The sequence below is a fragment of the Bos indicus x Bos taurus genome, chromosome X (assembly GCF_003369695.1).
Source record: "Bos indicus x Bos taurus breed Angus x Brahman F1 hybrid chromosome X, Bos_hybrid_MaternalHap_v2.0, whole genome shotgun sequence".
NCBI classification, from domain to species: domain Eukaryota; kingdom Metazoa; phylum Chordata; class Mammalia; order Artiodactyla; family Bovidae; genus Bos; species Bos indicus x Bos taurus.
Genome location: NC_040105.1, coordinates 69,858,163 through 69,884,159, shown reverse-complemented (window position 1 = coordinate 69,884,159; position 25,997 = coordinate 69,858,163). Strand labels below are relative to the sequence as shown.

Sequence of the window (25,997 nt, the reverse complement as noted above, 5' to 3'; positions counted from 1 at the left end):
TTCTACTAATTAAATTATTTATTCATTTAACCTCTCACTAAACAAGCAGGGGATAAAGTACTTTTAAAAGGGATCAGCAATGAATTGTGCACTTTAAAATTGTTAACACGGTAGATTTTATGTTATGTGAATTTTATGTCAATAAAATATTTTAAGGAATCAGATTCTAACACCCCTCTCACCATGCCCACTGTTCAAGACTGTTATTGCTCTTGCAAATTTATTGCCATATCTAACTGATCATCCTTGAACTCATCCTTCATAGTGTTGCCAGAGATAGTAAGGAGAAAAACTGAAAACCAAAAGGTTAAAAAAATGTATTTTGCAAAGTGTAAAAGAACTTATATAATGTGTTTCTTCACAGACTCATCTCAATTCAAGCTCCTCCCTATACTGGCTGCAAGTCATGTGGGATCTTAGTTCCCTGACCAGGATCGAACCTGGGCCCCATGAGTGAAAGCACTAAATCCAAACCTATGGGCTGCCAAGGAATTCCCTGGAAAAGAGTGAACGTACAAAGCATACCGAAACATTAAAAAATGGTCTTAATAATGCTAGGATGACAGACAGTTTTCCCTCCATTTTCTCAGTTTTCAAAATATTGTGTAAAATTTTAAAGAGCATATATGTTAATGCAATCCAAGTGATCTTTAGCCAGTTACTCTGAGTCTCATTTTCCTTATCAGTAGAATGGGAAACTGCCTATTTCTTTTCATATTGTGAAAATTAAAGGAGATGGGGCCTGTAAAATGCCTAATATATCTGGCATGTAGAAGACATTAGATGAATATTAGAAAATAAAATACAATTGGGTTCCTCTGCAGTATACATTTTTTTAAAATTTATTTGGCTGTGTTGGGTCTTAGTTGTGGCCTGTGGGATCTCCATTGCATTATGTGGAATCTTTCATTGAGGCAAATGGACTCTCTAGTTGTGGGAGCTGGCGCAGTAGTTGTGGCACATGGGACCAGTTGCTCCACAACATGTAGGGTCTTAGTTCCCCAACCAGGGATCAAACCCACGTCCCCTGCATTGCAAGGTGTATTCTTAACCACTGGACCACCAGGGAAATCCCAATATAAAATATTTTTCAATTGATCTTTTTGTGTCAAGATTTTATGAAGATTATTCAGAAAATAAAATTATCTGCATATTTTGACAAGGCAGGCAATACTGAAAAAACTTCTATATTCTCTGACATTGCTTTGAGAACTGATACATACAAATGTCACATGCACAAAACCCCAGCAATTACTTAGAAAATACCTTATTACCAAGAACCAAAGGCTCAAAAGCATTGCAAAACAAGCAAATTGAGACATCCTCCAAAAATAAAACATCAAGAAGAAGGGATAGTGGAATATTTTAGCCCTATCCAGGAAATATGTAAACTGAGAATGGAGCAGATAGCATTTAAGGATTACAAACACTCTCTTCTCTGTTTACTGTCTTTCTCCTTCAGTCATTATCTGCCAATTATGTTTCCAGATCTGTTCAGTCTCACTCTTAATTTAAGGATAGAATTGGAAATTTATTCCTTAACCAGGAGTTTTCTAAACTAACATTTGTAGACTAGTGGATTATTAGGAAAGCTAAAAATCAAGAATTTTTATGAATAAACCATGATGGTCTAGAACACAGATACAATGAAGTAAGTTTTGAGGGAAAAGGAGGTGCATTTTAGAGGAATTCAGACCGGTGATGCTTAGCTTTATTCTGAAATTTAAAAGTAATCTTAATGACAGGATCAGAATTTAAGTGATAGTGAATTCTTATATGCTATCTTTGATAAATGATATTCAGTGATAGAATTTGTAATTGTTAAAGCTTAATCTACTTTGCTAGAGCTAATTGAGATATTATGCAAGGAAGTAGAATAAAATTAAACTGTTGTCACTTCAATTTCTTATACTCCTAAAAGATTTATCATACTTGATTATTACTAACAGAATAAGAGATATTAATTGACTTCCTGTTAGTGGGATTATTTTGTGGCCATACTAATTTACACGTTTCAAGAGGAGAGAAAGACTTTAAGCTTACTACTTAACTTTGTTGGTATTATATTTTGATTGTGAATATTAGCACTCTTCTTTTTGTTTTATTTGAGTATTTGAAACTAATGTACTCCAAGAAGGGGAGAAATAAATCTAGTGTTTTTTCATAGTAAGCTTTTGTTTTGAATAAATATATCCAGTGCAAATTTTAAAACGATGGATATATTTTCTCAAATGTTTTTTTTAAAACAATTAGTGGAAAAAATATTTGAAATAAAGTTGGTTCCAAATCAATTACTACTTTGAGTTGCTGAGTTCGGTTGATAAATCTCTTACCTTCATGTACTATCATCCTTGGAAACTGTGTTTCTTACTGATAACTTTAAAGTATTAAATAGTAAGTAGAAGGACCTGAAGGGCTCAGGTGACATTTTAACTGTTTATGTTTTAAATATATATATATGTGTGTGTGTGTGTATATATATATATATATATATTTTTTTTTTTTTTTTTTTTGCTGTACTGAGTCTTCGTTGCTGCTTGGACTTTTTCTCAAGTTGTGGAAAGTGGGGAATGCTCTCTAGTTGTGGTGTGTGGGCTTGTCATTGCAGTGGCTTCTCATTACAGAGCACAGGCTCTAGGATGCACAGGCTTCAGTAGTTGTGGCAAGTGGACTCAGTAGTTACAGCTCCTGGACTCTAGAGCACAAGCTCAATGTGGTGCACAGGCATAGGTGCTCCCTGGCATGTGGGATCTTCCCAGACCAGAGATCAAACCTGTGCCTCCTGCATTGGCAGGGGGGATTCTTTACCACTGAGCCACTAGGAAAGCCCCTTAACCCTTTACTTTTGAGTATTATGACTTTGAAAGATAAAGGAATATCTAGAGAGTGATTAGTGGGACTTAATGTAGAGGCTTGGAGAAGAAAATGGCAACCCACTCCAGTGTTCTTGCCTGGAGAATCCCATGGACAGAGAAGCCTGGTAGGCTGCAGTCCATGGGGTCGCACAGAGTCGGACACGACTGAAGCGACTTGGCAATGTAGAGGCTATAGGAAAACGAAACTTTTGTTTCTGAGCCATAGCTTTCAGAAACAAAGGGCTCCTAACAATGGATGAGAGGCACCCCTAAATAAGAAGTTTCTTCATTACTAGAGATTTATTCCAATGAAGAAAACTTGTAACTCAAATATTAAGAAAAGAGAAATTCTTTTATAAAATCAGAAAAGACGAGAGGATTAGTAAAAGAAGTCTCTAAGAATTATTAAGGCATTATATGTGTTATATTTGAGTTATCTTGAATATATTACATGCTTCAACCATTTCAGAAACATCATGTGGAGGTTTATTTTTAGGAATGGTGTATTTTTTCCTGTTGTTTATAACTTAAATTGCTTAATGCTTATTTAATTTCTGTATATAATTGCATGCTGCTGCTAAGTCGCTTCAGTCATGTCCGACTCTGTGCGACCCCAGAGATGACAGCCCACCAGGCTCCCCTGTCCCTGGGATTCTCCAGGCAAGAACACTGGAGTGGGTTGCCATTTCCTTCTCCAATGCATGAAAGTGAAAGTGAAGTCGCTCAGTCGTGTCTGACTCTTAGCGACCCCATGGACTTCAGCCTACCAGGCTCCTCCGTCCATGGGATTTTCCAGCAAGAGTACTGGAGTGGGGTGCCATTGCCTTCTCCAATATAATTGCATAGAAATTATATAACATGGGATCCTTGCTCATAAGAAATTTTTTAATATAAATTTATTTATTTTAATTGGAGGCTAATTACAGGCTAAATTCTTTTAGCCTGTAAAAGAATTTCTCTTTTCTTTACAATATTGTAGTGGTTTTGTCATACATTGACTCAAATCCACCACGGGTATACATGTGTTCCCCATCCTGAACCCACCTCCCTCCCCATCCCATCCCTCGGGGTCATGCCAGTGCACCAGCCCTGAGTACCCTGTCTCATGCATTGAACCTGGACTGGCGATTCATTTCACATATGGTAAGATATATGTTTCAGTGCCATTCTCCCAAATCATCCCACCCTCACCCTCTCCCACAGAGTCCAAAAGACTGTTCTATACATCTGTGTCTCTTTTGCTGTCTTGCATATAGGGTTATTGTTACCATCTTTCTAAATTCCATATATATGCATTAGTATACTGTATTGGTGTTTTTCTTTCTGGCTTACTTCACTCGGTATAATAAGCTCCAGTTTCATCTACCTCATTAGAACTGATTCAAATGTATTCTTTTCAATGGCTGAGTAATATTCCATTGTGTATACATACCACAGCTTTCTTATCCATTTATCTGCCGATGGACATCTAGGTTGCTTCCATGTCCTATTATAAACAGTGCTGTGATGAACACTGGGGTACATGTGTCTTTGAATTCTGGTTTCCTCAGTGTGTATTCCCAGTAGTGGGATTGCTGGGTCATATGGCAGTTCTATTTCCAGTTTTTTAAAGAATCTCCACACTGTTCTCCATAGTGGCTGTACTAGTTTGCATTCCCACCAACAGTGTAAGAGTGTTCCCTTTTCTCCACACCCTCTCCAGCATTTATTGCTTGTAGACTTTTGTATAACAGCCATTCTGACTGGCATGAAATGGTACCTCATTGTGGTTTTGATTTGCATTTCTCTGATAATGAGTAATGTTGAGCATCTTTTCATGTGTTTGTTAGTCATCTGTATGTCTTCCTTGGAGAAATGTCTGTTTAGTTCTTTGGCCCATTTTTTGATTGGGTCATTTATTTTTCTGGAATTGAGCTGCAGGAGTTACTTGTATATTTTTGAGATTAATTCTTTGCCAGTTGCTTCATTTGCTATTATGTTCTCCCATTCTGAAGGCTGTCTTTTCACCTTGCTTATAGTTTCCTTTGTTGTGCAGAAGCTTTTAACTTTAATTAGGTCCTATTTGTTTATGTTTGCTTTTATTTCCAATATTCTGGGAGGTGGGTCATAGAGGATCCTGCTGTGATTTATGTCAGAGAGTGTTTTGCCTATGTTCTCCTCTAGGAGTTTTATAGCTTCTGGTCTTACATTTAGATCTTCAATCCATTTTGAGTTTGTTTTAGTGTATGGTGTTAGAAAGTGTTCTAGTTTCATTCTTTTACAAGTGGTTGACCAGTTTTCCCAGCACCACTTGTTAAAGAGATTGTCTTCTCGCCATTGTATATTCTTGCCTCCTTTGTTGAAGATAAGATGTCCATAGGTGTGTGGATTTATCTCTGGGCTTTCTATTTTGTTCCATTGATCTATATTTCTTTTTTTGTGCCAGTACCATACTGTCTTGATGACTTGCTCATAAGAATTAAAATGTAGAACAGCAGTACTGAAACTTCAATGCATACAAAATCACTTTGGGTTCATGTTAAAACTCCATATTCTTGGAATCCACCAGAAGCTTAAGAACCGCCCCCTCCCCCAGAAAGAAAATGGGAAATCACAGCTTTGATTAAAGACTTAAAGGCATCAGAGATGGTAAGTGATGTAGTATCTCAGCCCTTAATGCCAGTTAAAAAAAAAAGACTAATAGGAACTGAAGTCTTATGCTGCTGCTGCTGCTAAGTCGCTTCAGTCGTGTCCGACTCTGTGCGACCCCATAGACGGCAGCCCACCAGGCTCCCCCGTCCCTGGGATTCTCCAGGTAAGAACACTGGAGTGGGTTGCCATTTCCTCCTCCAGTGCATGAAAGTGAAAAGTGAAAGTGAAGTTGCTCAGTTGTGTCCGACTCTAGCAACCCCATGGACTTCAGCCTACCAGGCTCCTCCGTCCATGGGATTTTCCAGGCAAAAGTACTGGAGTGGGGTGCCATTGCCTTCTCCACTGAAGTCTGATAGCAGCTTATTATCAGCTGATTGCAGTTGTTGCTCCCAGACATTGTGACTGCAACTAAATCCATTACACAGTCTGATGACAAGTGGTATACAGTCTTAGACATCACTAACACCTTCTTGTGCCATCTTACTGACATGTGAGGATCAAGGTCCGTTCATATTCAGGTAGCAAGGCCTCCTATATATGTTTATAGTCTCCCCTGCAAGTACCGAAGCTCTTCTGCCATTTGCTACTAGTTGGTGAGTCAGGATTTAGCATAAGTTCCTCTCCCTTTCCATGTTTAAAGCATTCACTATATGGATGATGCCTTGTTGGCAAATAAAAGCCTCAGTCTCAGTGACTGATGGTGGTGCTGTCTTACCATAGAGGTAGCCAGAGCAGTAACTGATAAACCGGACAAAATTCAGGGGCCTGCTCACCAAGCAGTTTCTTAGAAGTAAGTGAATGAATTTATAACACTCAATTCCTATTGGGTTCACGGAAAAACATCTGTGTTTTTAGCCCACCAAACCAGACAGGAAACCCAGCACATTATTGGACAAACAATATGTCTCACTCAGGCATGCTGCTAGGTCTTTTATATCAGCTAACCTGCTAATCAGCATCCTTTGAGTGGGGCTTATGCAGATCTACTGAATCAGATTTATTGGAGGATGAAACCTGGAAGTCTGTACTTTTAATAGGCTGCTTTACATTAGCCACACTTTGAGAAACACAGGCCTAGGAAATTTATTATCTATCATGCTAAGGGCTTGCTTCATGAAGAATTTACTTACTTTTATTACCAAATCTTTCTTTTACATTGTGTTCTGATCAGTAATTAATAAAAATATGTTTGAATACATAATAAAATTATAAAAGCTTGAGTTGAGCTCTTAAAATCCATTTCAGTTTAGACCAATGTTTCTCAGTGAGGGAGTGAAGAATTTTACTTCCCAAGGATTACCTGGCAGTGTCTGGAGACATTTTTGGTTGGTGGTAGATGGTGATGGTACAGACATCCAACAGGTAGAGGTCAGGGATGCTGCTTAATAAGCAATGTGCCAGACAGCTCCCCACAACAAAGAATTACCTGGTCCAACATGTTAGTAATGCTGCTATTGCTTGATTTAGAATGATCTGTTTGAATCCTAGCTTTGTGTCTTACTAACTGTGACACTTTGTCCAAATTACTTAACCTCTCTGATCCTGTTTACTCAACATTTAAATGAAATAAAAATAGAGTATTTAACCTCATTGTGTTGTAGGGATTTGTGACCCCATGGATTGTAGCCCGCCAGGCTCCTCTGTCCATGGAATTCTCCAGGCAAGAATACTGGAGTGGTGGGTAGCCATTCCCTTCTCCAGGGGATCTTCCCAACCTAGGGATGGAATCTGGGTCTCCTGCATTGCAGGCAGATTCTTTACTTGTCTGAGCCACCAGGGAAGCCTCCCATTGAATTGAATATTCATTCTGTAAGAAGAGAAGTTGCTGCCTGACACATACATGGAAGGCATTCCAAATAGTAGCTTCTATTTTCTCAATAAAACCAATTCAAGATGGGTTTACCTTAAGACATATTAAAATTTTAAAGGTTAGATCATTGTGAATAAGGATTATAACTTTTAATTATCATGCTCCAAGCTATGTTTATGTACTTTTTTGGTAAAAGTTTATTTATTTTTTTTTTTTTGGTAAAAGTTTAAAACTAGTTCATATTTTGTTGTGATCTGTCTTCAGTTCATTTTTCAAAAATGAACTCAGAAAGTAATTAATTGCTTCTGTATTAAGCAGTGTTTTGAGGTGATAATCCCATTTTGTTGTTGTTGTTGTTGTTCAGTCGATGAGTTATGTCTGACTCTTTGGGAACCCATGGACTGCAGCATGCCAGGCTCCTCTGTCCTCCACTATCTCCCAGAGTTTGCTCAAATTCATGTCCGTTGAGTTGGTGATGCTATCTAACCATCTTATCCTCTGTTGCCCTCTTTTCCTTTTGCCTTCAGTCTTTCCCAGAATCAGGGTCTCTTCCAGTGAGTTGGCTCTTTGCATCAGTTGGCAAAAGTATTGGAGTTTCAGCTTTGGCACCAGTCCTTCCAATGAATATTCAGGACTGATTTCCTTTAGGATTGACTGGTTTGATCTCCTTGCAGTTCAAGGGATTCTCAAGAGTCTTCTCCAGCACCACAGTTCAAAAGCATCAATTCTTTGGCACTCAGCCTTCTTTATGGACCAACTCTCACAACCATACACGACTACTGGAAAAAAACATACCTTTGACCAGATGGACCTTTGTTGGCAAAGTGATGTCTCTGCTTCTTAATACTGTCTAGGTTTTTCGTAACCTTCTTTCTAAGGAGCAAGCATCTTTTAATTTCATGGTGGCAGTCACCATCTGCAGTGATTTGAGAGCCGAAGAAAATAAAATCTGTCACTGCCTCCACTTTTCTCCTTATATTTGCCATAAAGTGATGGGACAAGATGCCATTATCTTAACTTTTTGAATGTTGAGTTCAAGCCAGCTTTTTGACTCTTCTTTTGCCCTCATCAAGAGGCTCTTTGGTTACTCTTTGCTTTCTGCCATTAGGGTGGTATCATCTGCATATCTGAGGTTGCTGATATTTCCCTGGCAGTCTTGATTACAGCTTGTGATTAATCTAGTCCAGCATTTGGCATGATGTATTCTGCGTATAAGTTAAATAAGCAGGATGACAATATACAGCCTTGACAAACTCCTTTTTCAATTTTGAAATAGTCAGTTTTCCATGTCTGGTTCTAACTGTTGCTTCTCGACTGGCATACAGGTTTCTCAGGAGACAGGTAAGGTGGTCTGGTATTCCTATCTCTTGAAGAATTTTCCACAGTTTGTTATGATATGATCCATACAGTCAAAGGCTTTAGTGTAGTCAGTGAAGCAGAACTAGATGTTTTTCTGGAATTCCTTTGCTTTCTCTATGATCCAATGAATGTTGGCAATTTTATCTCTGGTTCCTCTGCCTTTTTAAACCTAGCTTATACATCTGGAAGTTCTCGGTTCACCTACTGCTGAAGCCTAGCTTGAACAATTTTGAGTATTACCTTGCTAGCATGTGAAATTTGTGCAATTGTATGCTAGTTGGAACATCCTTTGGCATTGTCCTTCTTTGGGATTAGAATGAAAACTGACCTTTTCTAGTCTTGTGGCCACTGCTGAGTTTCCCAAATTTGCTGACATATTGAGTGTAGCACTTTCACAGGATCATCTTTTAGGATTTGAAATAGCTCAGCTGGAATTCCATAACCTCCACTAGCTTTGTTTGTACTAATGCTTCCTAAGGCCCACACTCCACACTCCAGGTTGTCCGTCTCCAGGTGAGTGACCACACCATCGTGGTTATCTGGGTCATTAAGATCTTTCTTGTGTAGTTCTTCAGAGTTTTAAAGTGTTTGTAATTCCTTTGAACTAATCTCTTCTACTTGGTAAGTTACTTAGGGATTGTATAGCCAGATATCTGGTCCCTCTAGTTAACAATCAGAAAGAGGAATACCACAAAATTTTGCACAGACCTATTTGAGATTTTGTTTAACAAGACTCCACCTGTTTATCACTAATTCAAAGCACGTTTATTTGTTTTATTGGAATGATCATATATTTATATGACTGAATAGAGATAGACTATATGAAACTATATCTGCTGTTGCTTTACTTTTTCTTTTCTAAAATAGCTCCAAATAGAATCTGTAGTTAATAAAATAGCCAAGTTATGTTTCAATTTGCTGTTAACTGTCAAATTTAATTTGAAACATAAAGAAATTAATGACTGCTTTAGAATATTGAATGCATATTTTTAAACTGTGAACTAATATTGTTCTCTCAGCTAAGAGGATCATTAATTCTGTATCAAATAACAATTCATTTGTTTTGAATAACTGAGTTTTAATCTATGCAGCCTTACTTTAAATCAAATATCCTGTTCTTGACAATTTTTTGTAACTAATTGTATTGTTTAACTAGACACCACCACTTGTTCCTTATCCTGTCTGCCTTCTGTTTCATTCTCTTCTACTGTCTTTACCACCAACCTGTTTCCTTTTTTTAAAAAATTGAAGTATAGTCTATTTACAATGTTGTGTTAGTTTTAGGTGTAAAACTATCCCTCCCTCACAGCCTGTTTTATCCCTTTTATCCCTCCCTCACAGCCTGTTTCCTTAGTATCATTCATTGTTCCACAAGTCTTGTTAATTATTTGTTATACCAGTCTTTTGAGAGTGTATATATTTCTCTGTGGGCTTGTTAAAGACTATATTCATTTTTCCACATGTGACATATTCATTTTGAGACTGCTACTGGAATTATCTTTTATCTGCTACAAAACTATTTTCATTAAAATTTATTTATTTTTACTGTACTGGGTCTTCTCTAGTTGTGACAAGTGGGGATTACTTTCTCATTGTGGTATACAGGCTTCTCATTGCACTGATTTCTCTTTTGGAGCATGAACTCTAGGGTGCACAGTTTTCACTAGTTGTGGTGCATGGGTTTGCCCCATGGCATATGGAATCTTCCTGGACCAGGGGTCAAATTGAACTTGTGTCCCCTGCATTGGCAGGCAAATTTTTAACCACTGGACCATCAGGGAAGTCCCAGCTGCAAAACTTACCTTTCTATGCTATCTTTCTCTATTGTTCATAAAAGTGTACTCAGGTAATAAATACTTTTTTCAGTATTGGTTGAATTCAGACATGCTTTAAAGGTCAGTCAGTTCAGTTACTCACTGTGTCCAATTCTTTGTGACCCCATGGACTGCAGCGCACCAGGCTTCCCTGTCCATCACCAACTCCCAGAGCTTTCTCAAACTTATGTCCATCAAGTCAGTGATGCCATCCAACCATCTCATTCTCTGTCATCCCCTTCTCCTCCTGCCTTCAATCTTTCCCAGCATCAGGGTCTTTTCTGATGAGTCAGTTCTTCCCATCAGGTGGCCAAAGTATTGGAGCTTCAGCTTCAGCATCCATTCTTCCAATGAATATTCAGAACTGATTTCCTTTAGGATGGACTGGTTTGATCTCCTTGCAGCCCAAGGGACTCTCAAGAGTCTTCTCCAACACCACAGTTCAAAAGCATCAATTCTTCAGCGTTCAGCTTTCTTTATGGTCTAACTCTCACATCCATACATGACAACTCAAAAAACCATAGCTTTGACTAGATAGACCTCTGTCGGCAAAGTAATGTCTCTGCTTTATGATATGCTGAAGTGACTTAGCAGGCATACAGTGACATCTGTCTTTCAAAGAGTGCTGTTTCTCTATTAGATTCCTGATCTACTTTCAAAGTGAAAAGGCACATCTTAACATCTGTTCCTGGATGATTGAGTTTAATGGGAAGGAATTGTTTTTACAGTTTGAATGCCAGTGCCCTGGCCAAAGTTCAGTGTAAATAATAGGAAATGTAATTGGTCAGATGCTTCTGAATAGTGAACCACTCCACGATTTACCAACCATTAACAAACATACCCCTGTCTTGTAAAGAAGAACAAAACCATGAATTAGCATTAACCCTGCACTGAGATTCTTGTCTTCTGCACTTCTTTTTTATCTTTTCCCTTCTTACTACTTTTGCAAAGTTTGAACATAAAGGTAGAGGTGAGAGAAATGATAAATGAATATGATTTCATTTATTTCAAACTGAAATTCTCATTGACTAACCATGCTTCTCTTCCATTGCCTCATGATGACTGACTTATAAAAAAAAAAAAAAAAACTTAGCTTTCTTTGTATAGACATAAGTTTTCATTTCTCTGAGATGTATGTTTGGGAATGCAGTTGCTGGATTATATGGTTAGTTCCCTGATAGCTCAGTTGGTAAAGAATCCGCCTGCAATGCAGGAGACCCTGGTTCGATTCCTGGGTTGGGAAGATCCTCTGGAGAAGGCATAGGCTACCCACTCCAGTATTTTGGGGCTTCCCTTGTGGCTCAGTTGATAAAGAATCCATCTGCAATACAGGAGACCTGGGTTCGATCCCTGGGTTGGGATGATCCCTTGGAGAAGGAAATGGCTGCCCACTCCAGTATTCTGGCCTGGAGAAATCCATGGATTGTATAGTCCATGGGGTTGCAAAGAGTCGGACGTGACTGAATGACTTTCACTTTCACAGGTCACTTGCTTAATTTTTTAAAGAAACTGCCAAACTCTTTTTCAAAGACTGTACCATGGTATAGTCCTACCACCAATGTAGGAGAGACCCAGTTTCTCTACATCCTTGCCAGCATTTGGTATTGTGACTATATTTTATTTTAGTAACAGACATGTATTGATGGCTCATTGTGCCCTTAATTTGCATTTCAGTAATGACTGATGTTGAACATCTTTTTGTGTGTTTGTCATCTGTAGATCATCTTTGATGAAGTCTCTTGATGTCTTGTCTATTTTGTTTGCTTTTCTAAATTTTGATGGTTTTAAAATATATTCAAACTACTAATCTGTTTTAGGTGTGTAGTTTCAAAATATTTTCTCCCACTCTATTGCTTGTCTTCATATCCTCCTTACAGGGTCTTTCACAGAGCAAAAGTTTTTAATTTTGATGAGGTCCAGTTTATCATTTTTTTTCTTTTTTTTTTTTTCACGTAAGGAAGCATTTATTTGAGGTTTAACATGTAATCATACAAATAAAGTCTGTATAAACACAAATCCACAGAGTCATAACACAGATAGCAAAAGACAAAGTAAAAACAAAGAAAACTAATTGGCGGCTATATACAGTTGGACACAAATTGTGTCTTGTACACTAGAAAGTCTTTTACAAAATAATCATCTTAGATCAACAGAAGACCAATCTTCAATGTCCTCCTGCAAGATGGTTACTTTAGCAATCTCTTCCTGTTTTCTGCAGTGTCCCCTTTAATACGGCTGGTAATTGTTTTGGTGATTGCCACCCCCTCGGGATGCCTTGCCCTAAGTGCTCTGTTGGCCTCGGCCTCGACCCCTAGTACCACCTCGCCCACCAGCTGCTGCACCTCTTCCTCCCTTTTGTTGTTGCTGTTGCTGTCTATATACCTCTTTGGGTTGTGCAACTTTGATTTCACACTTCCCAGAACCAATTTGATGGTATCTGCTTTCTAACAATTTCTTTACTGGCTCCTCATCTGTATATGTAACAAAGCAAAATCCTCTTCTTTCATTTGTTTTTGTATCCATAGGAAGTTCAATATTTTCAATCTCTCCACAGGCTCCAAAATATTCTTTAATTTGTTCCTCCGAAGTATCTGGGCTCAATCCACCCACGAAAACCTTTTTTGGGGGTTCCTTCCCCTTTAAAGCTTTGGCCCTTTTAGAGTCTATCAATTTGCCATCCAGTTTGTGTTCTTTCAGTTCCAAAACCTTATCAACACTAGCAGCATCCTTGAAAAGCACAAATCCAAATCCTCGTGATCTTCCAGTAACAGGATCTGTTTTAATCGTGCAGTCCACAACTTCCCCAAATCAAGACAAATATTCAGTCAGATCTTTCTTGCTTGTATCCCAGCTCAAGCCTCCAATAAACATTTTACCGTCATCCTGCTGGTTCTTGCTCACGTTGATCTTGGATCCCTCGGCGAACTCCTCTATGTTGCTGTACTCGTTCATGTCTTCCATAGCAGTGGAGTGGTCGGCCGGAAGGTGCTGGCGCGCAGACCGAGTCACGGCGGCGGCGGCGGCGGCGGAGCGTTGTATGGAGCTGGATTTAAAATGGCGGCGGAAGAGCCATTTTTTTTCTTTTTTGAATCATGCTTTTGTTGTCAGTCTAAGAGCTCTTTGCCTACTCATTGATCCTGAATATTTTCTCCTAATTTTTAATAATTTTCATTTTTACATTTAATTTTGTGATCCATTTTTAAATTAATTTTTGAATAAGTTGTGAAGTTCTGTTTGAGGTTCTTACTTTTGACTATGGATATCCAGTTGTTTCAGTACCGTTTATTGAAAAGGCTGAGTTGATCCTGCACCTTTGGCCATAATTGTGTAGGTCTGTTTCAAGGTCTTATTTCTGTTCCATTGATCTGTGTATCTATCCTTTTATTAGTATCACCCTGCCTTGCTTACTGAAGCTGTATAATAAGCCTTAAAATTAGATAGAGTAGCTCTTCCCACTTTCTTTGGAATCATTGGCCAATGAAAATTTTTATGATTTTATTTTATTTATTAGGAAATAAATCATGCACATAAAAATATAGTATATGTTTAAATCTCATCATGAAATAATATAATTTTAAGAATAATTATCATCATCAGGCCCAAGTACCAAATTTAATTTTTAGTTCTCTTATATTTTTTGTGTACCTCTGCTTATTTTTCTTGATTTTCAGTTGCCTAGTTAAAAAATACTTTAAATTCCAAGTTGAGAGTATTAATGGCATTCTTTCTTTATCTTTTTTTAGATGGTGTTGTCTGAAAAGGTTAGTCAACTGATGGAATGGACCAATAAAAGGCCTGTAATAAGAATGAATGGAGACAAGTTCCGTCGCCTTGTTAAAGCCCCACCGAGAAACTACTCCGTTATTGTCATGTTCACTGCTCTCCAACTTCATAGACAATGTGTCGTGTGCAAGTATGAACTTTCAACTACACTTTAAAAATTAAATAACTCAAAATATTTTAACCATTTTTCAATCCCAGAAGAATGAGATTAGTTCAGTGGGTACATAAACAATGAATGTGTATACCTTACTTAGTGTGTCTGTAGTAACACATAGTGTGCTGTGCTTAGTTGCTAAGTCATGTCCAACTCTTTGTGACCCCATGAATTGCAGCCCATCAGGCTCCCTTGTCCATGGGGATTCTCCAGGCAAGAATACTGGAGTGGGTTGCCATCCCCTTCTCACTAACATATAATAGTACTACTCTTTTATAGTCTTTTTTTTAAAGGTTTTGTTTATTTATTTATTTTGGCTGTACTGGGTCTTCATTGCAGCATACCAGCTTTTCTCTATTTGTGGTGTGCAGGCTTGGTAGCCCTGCAGCATGTAGCATCTTAGTTCCTTGACCAGGGATTGAACCTGCCTCTCCTGCATTGGACGGGAGATTCTCAAGCACTGGACCACCAGGGAAGTCCCCAGTCTTTGTCCATATTAGTGGGGGAGGGACAAAAAGCAAGGATAAAGTATCATGGTAACCATCATAGAAATAACAGAAAATCTAAAAATCATAAATTGATATCAAGTTATATAAATGCATGTTGATAGCATTGATGTAGTACTTGTGTGCTCTTGTTTTATGACAACAGTCCCAGAAGTTAGGTAAAACAAATCTTTCGTTTTTGGAAGAAACAGTTTCCAGTTTTTTTAATGGTATACTGAAAGCTAGAGATATTTATTATCGCAATAATGGTGACTGCATCCAAAATTTGGAATTACAGGAGAACTTTTTAAGAAAACAAAGATTCATGATGTAGAGGTATTTCTTTTTTCTAGATTATTTTGTAGTAATTTTAAACCTTAGAAATGGAGACTAATCTCACTTAAACTTTCATCAAACAATGCTTAGTTGATTTGATTTTACTATTTCTGAATGCTTTTAGGAAAAAAGGTATTTCTTTAAACAAAAACATTATAGATAATTAAAAATAGTGGATACTAAAAAATAAAATAGCTTTTGCTTTTTGTTATTCGTTTACTTATATTTTTAGATCATATGTGTGGTCTGGGAAATCACTTTAAAGGAAATGATACAGCTACCCTGTGAAAAACTAGTAAAATCTTGGGAGGTTTTCCACACTTGATCTTAGCCAAAAGGCCGAGAAGCGATTGGGAGGTTTTCCAAATTCTGGTAGCCTGAGCCCATGTGAAGGAATAGACAGCCTTCTTTCAGAATAGTGTGTTATGCTTCCCCAAGCCTTTATAACACTTCTTAAAGATTTCCTCCCCAGAGGTAGGAGATAGGCCAGATATTTGGTCCCAGAGTGCTGTTCTTCTTTTTCAGGGATGGGATTATGCTGACTATAAATGGAAAGTAGGTAGAAGAAGGAAAAAGAATAGTAAGTGTTAACTATGAATAAACTTAAACTCTGCAATTACTCATAATTCAGTCAGTTTACTCACTGGCAATCATGAGTATACAAAAATGTCAGAAAACAAAGTCCTTCATAATTATGCAAATTAATGGAATTCTTAATGTTTTTAATAGTATCTTTTTATAAGACCAAATTTTAAATTAGCTCGCATTTTCCTAAACTCATTCAAATAACTAAAATTAAGCAACAGTAACTAGTATAATACTATGTAGTTGGTGCTCTTAGGATGAGAAGTGTGAGTGCTTGATCCCAGAGTGCTGTTCACTCTTATCATCTGGCTAGGGAAATGAGTTCCACATATGAAAATTTAGCTGTCAGTATGAGACAGTTTATGATTAAGTACTAAATGAATTGTGTACATAATAAATGCATAAAATTTCAGGAAGGACATATAACAGGAATGGTTAGGTTTGACCTAATAGAGAAGGTAGGACTTGTACTAGGGCTAGACAGATGGATCAGATTTACATGTCAGTAGGATATTCTGTTTAGAAGCAATGATGTGTGGAAAGGTACAGAGATAGGAGTAAAGTGCTGGAATTAAGAGATCTTGTTTGAGACTGAGTAATACCAACCTAGACAGAGGCATTAGAAGGCAGAGACATTACTTTGCTAACAAAGGTCTGCTAGTCAAGGCTGTGGTTTTTCCAGTAGTCATGTGTGGATGTGAGAGTTGGACCATAAAGAAAGCTGAGCACCAAAGAATTGATGCTTTTGAACTGTAGTGTTGGAGAAGACTCTTGAGAGTCCCTTGGACTGCAAGGAGAGCCAACCAGTCCATCCTAAAGGAAATCAGTCCTGAATATTCACTGGAAGGACTGATGCTGAAGCTGAAACTCCAATACTTTGGCCACCTGATGCAAAGAGCTGAGTCATTTGAAAAGACCCTGATGCTGGGAAAGATTGAAGGTGGGAAGAGAAGGGGATGACAGAAGGTGAGATGGTTGTATGGCATCACTGACTCAATGGACGTGAATTTGAGTTAACTCCAGGAGTTGGTGATAGACAGGGAGGCCTAGTGTGCTGCAGTCCATGGGGTCGCAAAGAGTTGGACATGACTGAGCGACTGAACTGACTGAAGGTTGTGTAAAAGCTAGATGCATTATTTGGAAATAGATGATAAAGAACCTTGAATAAGCAGTGAAAGAGCTTGGACGTTGTGTTCTGAAGGTAATAAAAAAGCAACAGTGGTTTCTGAGAAGAGGAAGAGTATCAAAAAAGTAGTTATTTAGAAAGATTGATGTATATTGCAATGTTTAAGGATTGGAGGAGGAGAAAATAGAGTTAAGAATTTTAATATTCAAATGTCAGATATTAAAGATCTAACTTTAGGTGACAGCAATGAAAATAAATGTGGAGGGATAGAATTAAAAGCTAATCACACCCTGAAGAAGGAAATGGCTACACACTCTAATGTCTTGCCTGGGTAATCTCATGGACAGAGGAGCCTGGCAGGCTACAGTCCATGCAGTCGCAGAGTCAGACATGACTTAGCGACTAAAACAACAAACAACAATTGGAAACTATAGAATAAACTTTAAGGTTTACTTCACAATCATGTAAATTCCATTTTGAGGGGGAAAGCTATTTTCTTGTCAATTAGAATTCACTGAAAATATTTTTTCTTATACTGTTACTCATCTCTTAATTTAATATTATGATCCCTATTTACACTCCTTAATCTTTCAGTTAACTTGTAGCTGTCATTGCCAGTTGTTAGTGTTACCGTATTTATGAAGTGAAAATGTATGATACTATTAAATTCAAATTTAAGATAAACCAAAAAAAGATAATCACAGATGAAAAAATGTCAGATCTTAGAACTAAAAGCATATGGGAAATCAGGGAAAAGTAAAATATAGCTTGAGCTTTCAACTAATCTCAATTCTTTGTCTTTGAACTCTTAGAAGTAATTTAGCCTATTAAAAATTGTAGCTAAATTTTTTTCCAGTGAATTTAGAAGGAGCTTTTTGATAAGAAACAGGCACAAAGTATGAAGCAGAGTCAGATAATCACTACGTCTTGTTGAAATCCCCAACTCTTGATATAAGATTTCTCTTATGCCAAAACAGTGGCAGTGTTTTCCAAGGTTTGTCCTAACCCTATCAACAGAGCCTGACTTGCACTAGATTGTTTTTAAAAATGTTTTATATGTTATCTTTACAAATCTAATTGCATCCAGGCAAGCTGATGAAGAATTCCAGATCCTTGCAAACTCCTGGCGATACTCCAGTGCATTTACCAACAGGATATTTTTTGCTATGGTGGATTTTGATGAAGGCTCTGATGTATTTCAGATGGTAAGCTATTTGGTTATTCTGTTAAATAGAAATTGGTAAACTATATATAATGTGGAATACCTCTTTTTCAACGGCTGCAAGAAGTTAAATAGGACTTGTCTTATGTAAGATCTAGAGTAGTTAGTGAAATAAAAGCTGAACTTAAGCTAAACATGAAATATGGTGGTCAATACTAACTTATTAGAATATGGAAATTGGGTAGAAATCATGTAAACTTATATATTTTGTGGTAAAATATAATAAAAAAAAGTACCACTTTGTTTTTAAGTGAACAATTTATCAAGTAACTTTTTAATTCAGAACAAGAATCCCACTATTGTGTAATACTGTAGTTCTTGGTAAGAGCTAGGTACCTGTCTTTAACCTCTTGTGGCTTGTCTTAGTGGAAAAGCTCCTTCTTGTTCAACATTTAACTTTTTCCTGTGCCCTATATCCTATACCTACTGGCTCTATCAATCATGACCTCTCTTACCGTTTTTTTTTTTTTTTAATTAAAACTATTCTTTGAGGAACTTATGGTTCACAGCAAAAATGAGAGGTAGATACAAAGGTTTTCTGTTATGTCTTATGCCCCTGCACATTAATAGCCTCTCCATTATCAACATCCCCCACCAGAATGGTATGTTTGTTACAGTTGGTGAACGTCCATTAACACATCGTAATCACCCAATGTGCATAGTTTATATTGTAGTTCACTCTTGGTCTTGTACATTCTGCTGATTTGGACAAAAGTATAGTGAGATGTATCCATCAATATGTATTCATAAACAGTATTTTCACTGCCCTAAAATTCTCTGTACTCTACTAATTCCTCCCTCCACACTAACCCTTGGTAATCACTGATCTTTTAGCTGTCTCCACAGTTTTGCCTTTTCCAGAACGTCATATACTTGGAATCATACAGTATGTAGACTTTTCAGATTGACTTCTTTCACTTGGTAATATGAATATAAAGTTCCTCCATGTCTTTTCATGGCTTGATAGCTCATTTCTTTTAAGAGCTAAATAATATCCCATTGTCTGGATATACCAGACTTTGTTTATTCTTTCATGTACTGAAGAAATCTTGATTGCTTCCAAGTTTTAGCAGTTATGAATAAAACTGTTATAAACACCTGTATGCAGGTTTTTATGCAGACACAAGTTTTAACTCCTTTGCATAAATACCAAGGAGCACAGTTGCTGGATCATATAGTATGTTAGGGCTTCCCTTGTAGCTCAGTTGGTAAAGAATCTGCCTGCAATGCAGGAGACCTGAGTTCAATTCCTGGGTTGGGAAGATCACCTGGAGAAGGAAACGGCAACCCACTCCACTATTCTTGCCCGGAGAATCCCATGGACAGGGGAACCTGGCAGGTTACATACAATCTATGGGGTCGCAAGAGTCGGACATGACTGAGCAACTAAGCACAGCACACACATAGTATGTTAAATTTTGTAAGAAACTTCCAGACCATCTTCCAAATTGGCTGTACCATTTTGCATTCCCAAGAGCTGTGAATGAAAGTTCCTGTTGCTCCACTTCCTCCTTAGCACTTGGTGTTATCAGTGTTCTGCATTTTGACCATTCTAATTCCCAGGTAGCTCAGGTAGCTCATGCTGGAAACGTGGGTTTGATTCTTGGGTCAGGAAGATCCCCTGAAGAAGGGAATGGCAACCCATTCTAGTATTCTTGCCTGGGAAATCCCGGGGACAGTGGAGCCAGATAGGCTGCAGTCCATAGGATCGCAAATTCGGACACGACTTAGCAACTAAAACAACAACAGTTGTGTAGCAGTATCTCATTGTTGTAATCTGCATTTCTTTGATGACATATAATGTGGAGTATCTTTTCAACTGCTCATTTGCCATCTCTGTATCTTCTTTGGTGAAATGTCTGTTAAGGTCTTAGGCCTATTATTTATTTATTTTTGGCTATGTTGGGTTTTCATTGCTAAACATGGACTTTCTCCAGTTGCAGTGAGTGGGGGCTATTCTCTAGTTGTGGTGTACAGGCTTCTCATTTGCAGTGGCTCCTGTTTTTGCAAAGCATGGAATCTAAGGCACTCAGGCTTCAGTAGTTGTGGTTGGAGGCCTCCAGAATGCAGTCTCAGTAGTTGTGGTGCACAGGGTTTGTTCTTCCATGACGTGGAATCTTCTTGGACCAGGCATCAAACCTCTGTCCCCTGCTTTGGCAGGCAGATTCTTTACCACTGGACCACCAGGTGTCCCCCATTTTTAAAATTGGATTGTTTGATCCCCTTGTTGAGTTTTAAGTCTGTGCCTTGTCATCTCACTCTCTTACTTTTTGTCTTTTGCACAGCAAAAACATGTAAATTTAATGAAGTACAACTTATCAGTTATTTCTATCATACATTGTGTCTTTGATGTTGTATCTAAAAAAATCATCACTATATCTGACGTCATCTAGATTTTCTACTATGTTATCTCTTAGGAACTTTATATTTTGTCTTTGTATTTTAAGGCCTTTGATCCATTTTGAGTTATTTTCTTTTTTCTATTTTTGACCATGCCTTGCAGCATGCGGGATCTTATTCCCCAACCAGGGATTCAACCCATGTCTTCTGCATTGGAAGCACAGAGTCCTAACCACTGGACTGCAAGGGAAGTCCCATTTTGAGTTATTTTTTGTGAACAGGACATGGTCTGTGTCTAGGTTTTGTGGGGGTTTTTTGTTTGTTTTTTTTCTCACGGATATCTAGTTATTTTAACACCATTTGTTAAAACTATACTTTCTCCACGTAATTGCTTTTTCTCTTTTGTTGACAATCAGATGACTATATGTGGTTCTACTGTTGGGCTTTTTATTCTGTTCCTTTGGATACCACACTGTTTTGATTGTTGTTGTTCAGTTGCGAAGTCATGTCTCACTCTTTGCGACCCCATGAACTGCAGCACACCAGGCTTCCCTGTCTTCACTGTCTGCTGGAGTTTGCTCATTTCTGTCATTCATTTCACTTATATATAGGTACATACACACATACAATTGAATACGTTGCTGCTATTATTTTGAACAAACTGTTATGTGTTAGTTAATTAAGAATAAGAAAAAAAAAGTTTTTATTTTACCTTCACTTATTCCCTCTTCAGTCCCTTTCTTTCTTTATGTAGATTCAAGTTTCCAACCTGCCTTATTTCCCTTCTCTCTAAAGAACTTCTTTTAACATTTCTTGCAAGGGATTGTTTGTCTGAAAGTCTTTATTTCTCCTTCACTTTTTTTTGGAAGAAGTTTATTTTTAAAATTTTTAACTGTGCTAGGTCTTCATTGCAGCACACAGGCTCTTTGTTGGGGTGTGCAGGCTTTCTCCAGTCGCAGTGTGAGAGGGCTTCTCTAGTTGTGGCACATGGGCTTTAGGGTGTGCAGGTTCAGTAGTTGCTGCACACAGGCTTAGTTGCCCCGCAGCATGTGGGATCTTAGTTTCCCAACTAGGGATTGAACCTGGATCCCATGCATTGGAACATGGATTCTTAATCACTGGCCCACCAGGGAAGTCCCTCTCTTTCACTTTTGAAGAATAATTTCACAGGGTATTTTTTTCTCTCAACACTTTAAATATTTCACTCCACTTTCTTCCTGTTTGCATGGTTTCTGAAAAGAAGTTGGATGTAATTCTTATCTCTTACTTTATGGATAAAGCATTTTATTCCTCTGACTTCTTTAAGAGTTTTTTCTTTGAGTTAAATTATATGCATGGGTATGTTATTGGCATTTATCTACTACTTATTCTTAGAGCTTCCTGAATCTGTGATTTAGAGTCTGATGTTACTTTGGGAAATTTCTCAGTCATTAATATTTCTTCTGTTCCTTTCTCTTTCTTCTAGTATTCCCATTATGTATATGTTATACCTTTTGTATACCCACAGTCCCTGGATATTCTGTTTTGTTTGTTTTTTGTCTTTGTTCTCTTTATTTTTCAGTTTTCAAGGATTGTATTGATAAATCCTCTAGCTCAGAGATTCCTCAGCCATGTCCTGTATACTGAGTCCATCAAAGGCATTCTTCATTTCTGTTACAGTGGTTTTCATCTCTGGTATTTCTTTTTTGGTTGTTTTTAGGATTTCCATCTCTCTTATGTTATTCATCTGTTTTTGCTTGCTATCTACTTTATCCTTCAGCCCTAGGGTTGCTTGACAGCCCTTCTTAGAGTATACTTACTTATGGACAGAGCCAGTATCTTGTAGCTATTAGTGCTAAGCACATAATAGATGTTCAAGTAAATATCAAACGAATGGCTTAATGTTCCATTTTACAGTATGTTACTGTGCTGGTCATATTTTAGTCTCACACAGTGCCATAAATCAAAATCAGTGTATTCATAAAACATGCTGCAACCTAAAAGATTAGTGCATTTAGGCTTTTTTAGACCAAAGGAAACAGTTTTTAGAGTTTAAGAAATTGCTTTCTCATTCTCTACTATTCAAGCAAGGATTGTTTTGGAAATTAAAAATTGTAATTTCATTTATCTTACCAAGATACACATAAAGTTTTCTTCTACATCAAATACCTTTTAATATCAATGTCCATTTTAGAGCTATATTTAGAGTTAGTGGTATAAGGATGGTAGTGTGTCCATCTGTGGAATAAATTCGAATCTTTCTCCAAAGAATATTGTTATATGCCACAGCATACAAAAGCCATGCATGGATAAAAAGTGATAACCTACCAAAAACCGTACATCTTATTTTGGCTCTTTAACATCTAAGGATTGTCAAAGCCTATAAGATTTAAAAACAAATTTTAATTGTGAGAAAATATGTGTGTGTGCATGCTAAGTTGCTTTAGTCATGTCTGGCTCTTTGTGATCCTGTGGACTGTAGCCATCAGGCTCCTCTGTCCACAGGATTCACCAGGCAAGAATACTGGAGTGGGTTGCCATGTCCTCCAGGGGATCTTCCCAACCCAGAGATTGAACTTGCATCTCTTGTATCTCTGGTATTGGCAGGCAGGTTCTTTACCACTAATGCTGAAATGTACTATCTTAACCATTCTTGAATATAGTTCAGTAGTGTTTAGTACATTCACATTTCTGCATAACCAATCTCCAGAACTCTTTTCACCTTGTACAATGAAACGGAAACTCTTTATACATCACATAACTCTTTATTCCCTCTTCCCCCAGCCCTTGGAAACTTATCATTCTGCTTTCTATCTCAGTGAACTTTACTGTTGTCAGTACCTCATATAAGTGGAATCATACATACTTGTCTTTTTGTGACTGTCTTATTTCACTTAGTGTACTGTCCTCAAAGTTGATTCATGTTGTTGCATGCATCCAAATTTTCTTGCTTTTGGGACTTTCCTGTTGTGTCCCAGGGACTTCCCCAGTGGCTAAGACTCCATACCCCCAACGCAGGGAGACTGAGTTTGATCCCTGGTTGGTAAAGTAGATCTCACATGCCACAACTAAAACCCAGAGCAGCCAAATAAGTAAATAAATATTAAATTTTTTTCCCTTGCTTTGAAAGGCTGAATAATGTTACATTGTATGCATATACCACATTTTATTTATTCATTCATCTGTTGATGGACACTTGGGTTGCTTCCACCTTTTTGGCTATTGTGAATAATGCTGCTATTAACATAGGTATGCAGCTATCTCCTCAAGACCCTGCTTTTAGTTCTTTTAGATTTAAACCCACAAGTGGAATTCCTAGATCATATGGTAGTTCTATTTTTCATTTTTGTAGTAACATTCATATTGTTTTCCATAGCAGCTGCACCATTTTGCATTATTTTTTATTTTTTGATAGTAGTTATCCTAATGAGTGTGAGATGGTGTCTCATTGTGGTTTTGATTTGTAATTCTTTAATGATTAGATGTAGAATATCTTTTCATGTGCTTGTTGGCAATTTGTATATCTTTTTTGAGAAATGTCTATCCATATCCTTTGCCCAATTAAAAAAAATATATTTGTTTATTTTTAGTTATGATGGGTCTTCATTGCTTTGTGTGGGCTTTCTCTAGTTGCGGTGAATGGGGGCTACTCTTTGTTGTGGTGTGTGGATTTCTCATTGTGGTACTTCTCGTTGCACAGCACAGGCTCTAGGCACATGGGCTTTAGTAGTTGTAGCACATGGGCTCAGTAGTTGTGGCTCCCAGGTTCTAGAGCACTGGCTCAATAGTTTTGGCTCATGGGCTTAGTTGCTCCATGGCATGTGGAACTTCCCAGATCAGGAATCAAACCTGTGTTCCCTGCATTACAAGGCAAATTCTTATCTACTGTGCCACCAGGGAAGTCCCTTTGCCCAACTTTTTTTTTTCTTGTGCCCAGTTTTTAGTAAATGTGTTTTTTAGTTGTAGTTCTTTATGTTGTCTCAATATTAGCCCCTTATCAGATATATTATTTTTTTCCCATTGCTTTTTCACTGTTGATTGTGTCTATAGACTACAAGATACTTTTAAAGAGCTGATTTGGTGTAAAGATGTTATACTAGTAATGATGGAAATACAAATTATAATAACGGTGTTATTATATAAATTATATAGTATATAAATATTGTTATATAATTATATAAGTTAACTTATATATATTATATACATTATTACAATATTTACCCATTAGATCAACTTTTGGCAAGAATGTGAGGAAACATACCTTCCTGTGTTGCTGGGTAGGAGTGTAAATTGGTACAGCCACTTTTGAAGGCATGTTGGCTCTATCCATCTTCATTTAAAATGTTTCTGCTCTATGAACTAATTATTCCATTTGTAGAGAAGCATTCTTACATATATACAGGAAAATATGTACATGACTATTTCTTAAAACATCCTTTTTAATTGGGAAAAAAGGAAAAAACTAAATTGCCAACAATAGCATAATTACTTAATAAACTATGAGAGCATATACCAGCCTCAACATACACACACACACACACACACACACACACACATATATATGCTGTGCTTAGTCACACAGTCGTGTCCAACTCTTTGTGACCCCATGGACTGTAGCCGTCCAGGCGTCTCTGTCCATGGGGATTCTCCAGGCAAGAATGTTGGAGTGGGTTGCCATGCCCTCCTCCAGGGGATCTTCCCAACCCAGGGATTGAACCCAGGTCTCCTGCATTGCAGGTGGATCCTTTACCATCTGGGCCACTCATATTATATGGGGCTTCCCTGGTGTGTGTGTGGTGTGTGTGTGTGTGTGTGTGTGTGTGTGTACTGTTATGGATAGATCTCTCAAACACGGTTGAATAAAAAAAGCAAAATGAAATGCAGAATATTTCAGTTAATGTGATACCATTTTTGTTAAATAAGGCAGACACAAAACAATATTATGTTTTCTGTTGGTATATACACATCTATGTGAATAAGTTCAGAAAGGTCTATAAATGGTAATAGTGCTGGCAGAATGGACTGGAGTTGGTCCCTATAACCCTGTAATTTTTTGTTTTTAATTTTGTACAGGAAATGGATTTCATATATTACATAGTTCTTTTAGACACACATGTATATATGTATATTTTAAATCCAAAGGTGGTATAGTAGTCCCCACTTAACTACAGGGGATACATTCTAAGACTCTGAAACTGCAAATAGTACTGAACCCTATATGTAACTATATTTTTTCCTATATATACATATGTACATACCTATCTATGATAAAGTTTAACTTATAAATTAAGCACAGTAAGAGTAGCAATAATAATAACAAAATAGAAGAATTAAAACAGTATAGGCTCAGATGGTAAAGAAGGGGCCTGCACTGCAAGAGACCCAGGTTTGATCCCTTGGTTGGGAAAATCCCCTGGAGAAGGGAATGACAACCTGCGCCAGTATTCTTGCCTGGGAAATCCCAAGGACAGAGGAGCCTGATGGTCTACAGTCCATGGGTTCGTAAAGAGTCTGGATG

General features: G+C 37.6%; 1 protein-coding gene and 1 pseudogene across 1 annotated transcript in view; one reads left to right on the top strand and one right to left on the bottom strand.

The window, feature by feature from the left end:
* Nucleotides 1-25,997, top strand: part of MAGT1 (magnesium transporter 1) — a 49,017-nt gene that overhangs the window by 2,349 nt on the left and 20,671 nt on the right. The window contains exons 2-3 of the mRNA XM_027533273.1: nt 14,213-14,382; nt 18,026-18,143. Of these exons, the coding sequence (XP_027389074.1) occupies nt 14,213-14,382; nt 18,026-18,143 (288 nt within the window). The remainder of the gene's footprint in view (nt 1-14,212; nt 14,383-18,025; nt 18,144-25,997) is intronic.
* Nucleotides 12,433-13,790, bottom strand: LOC113887483 (annotated as a pseudogene).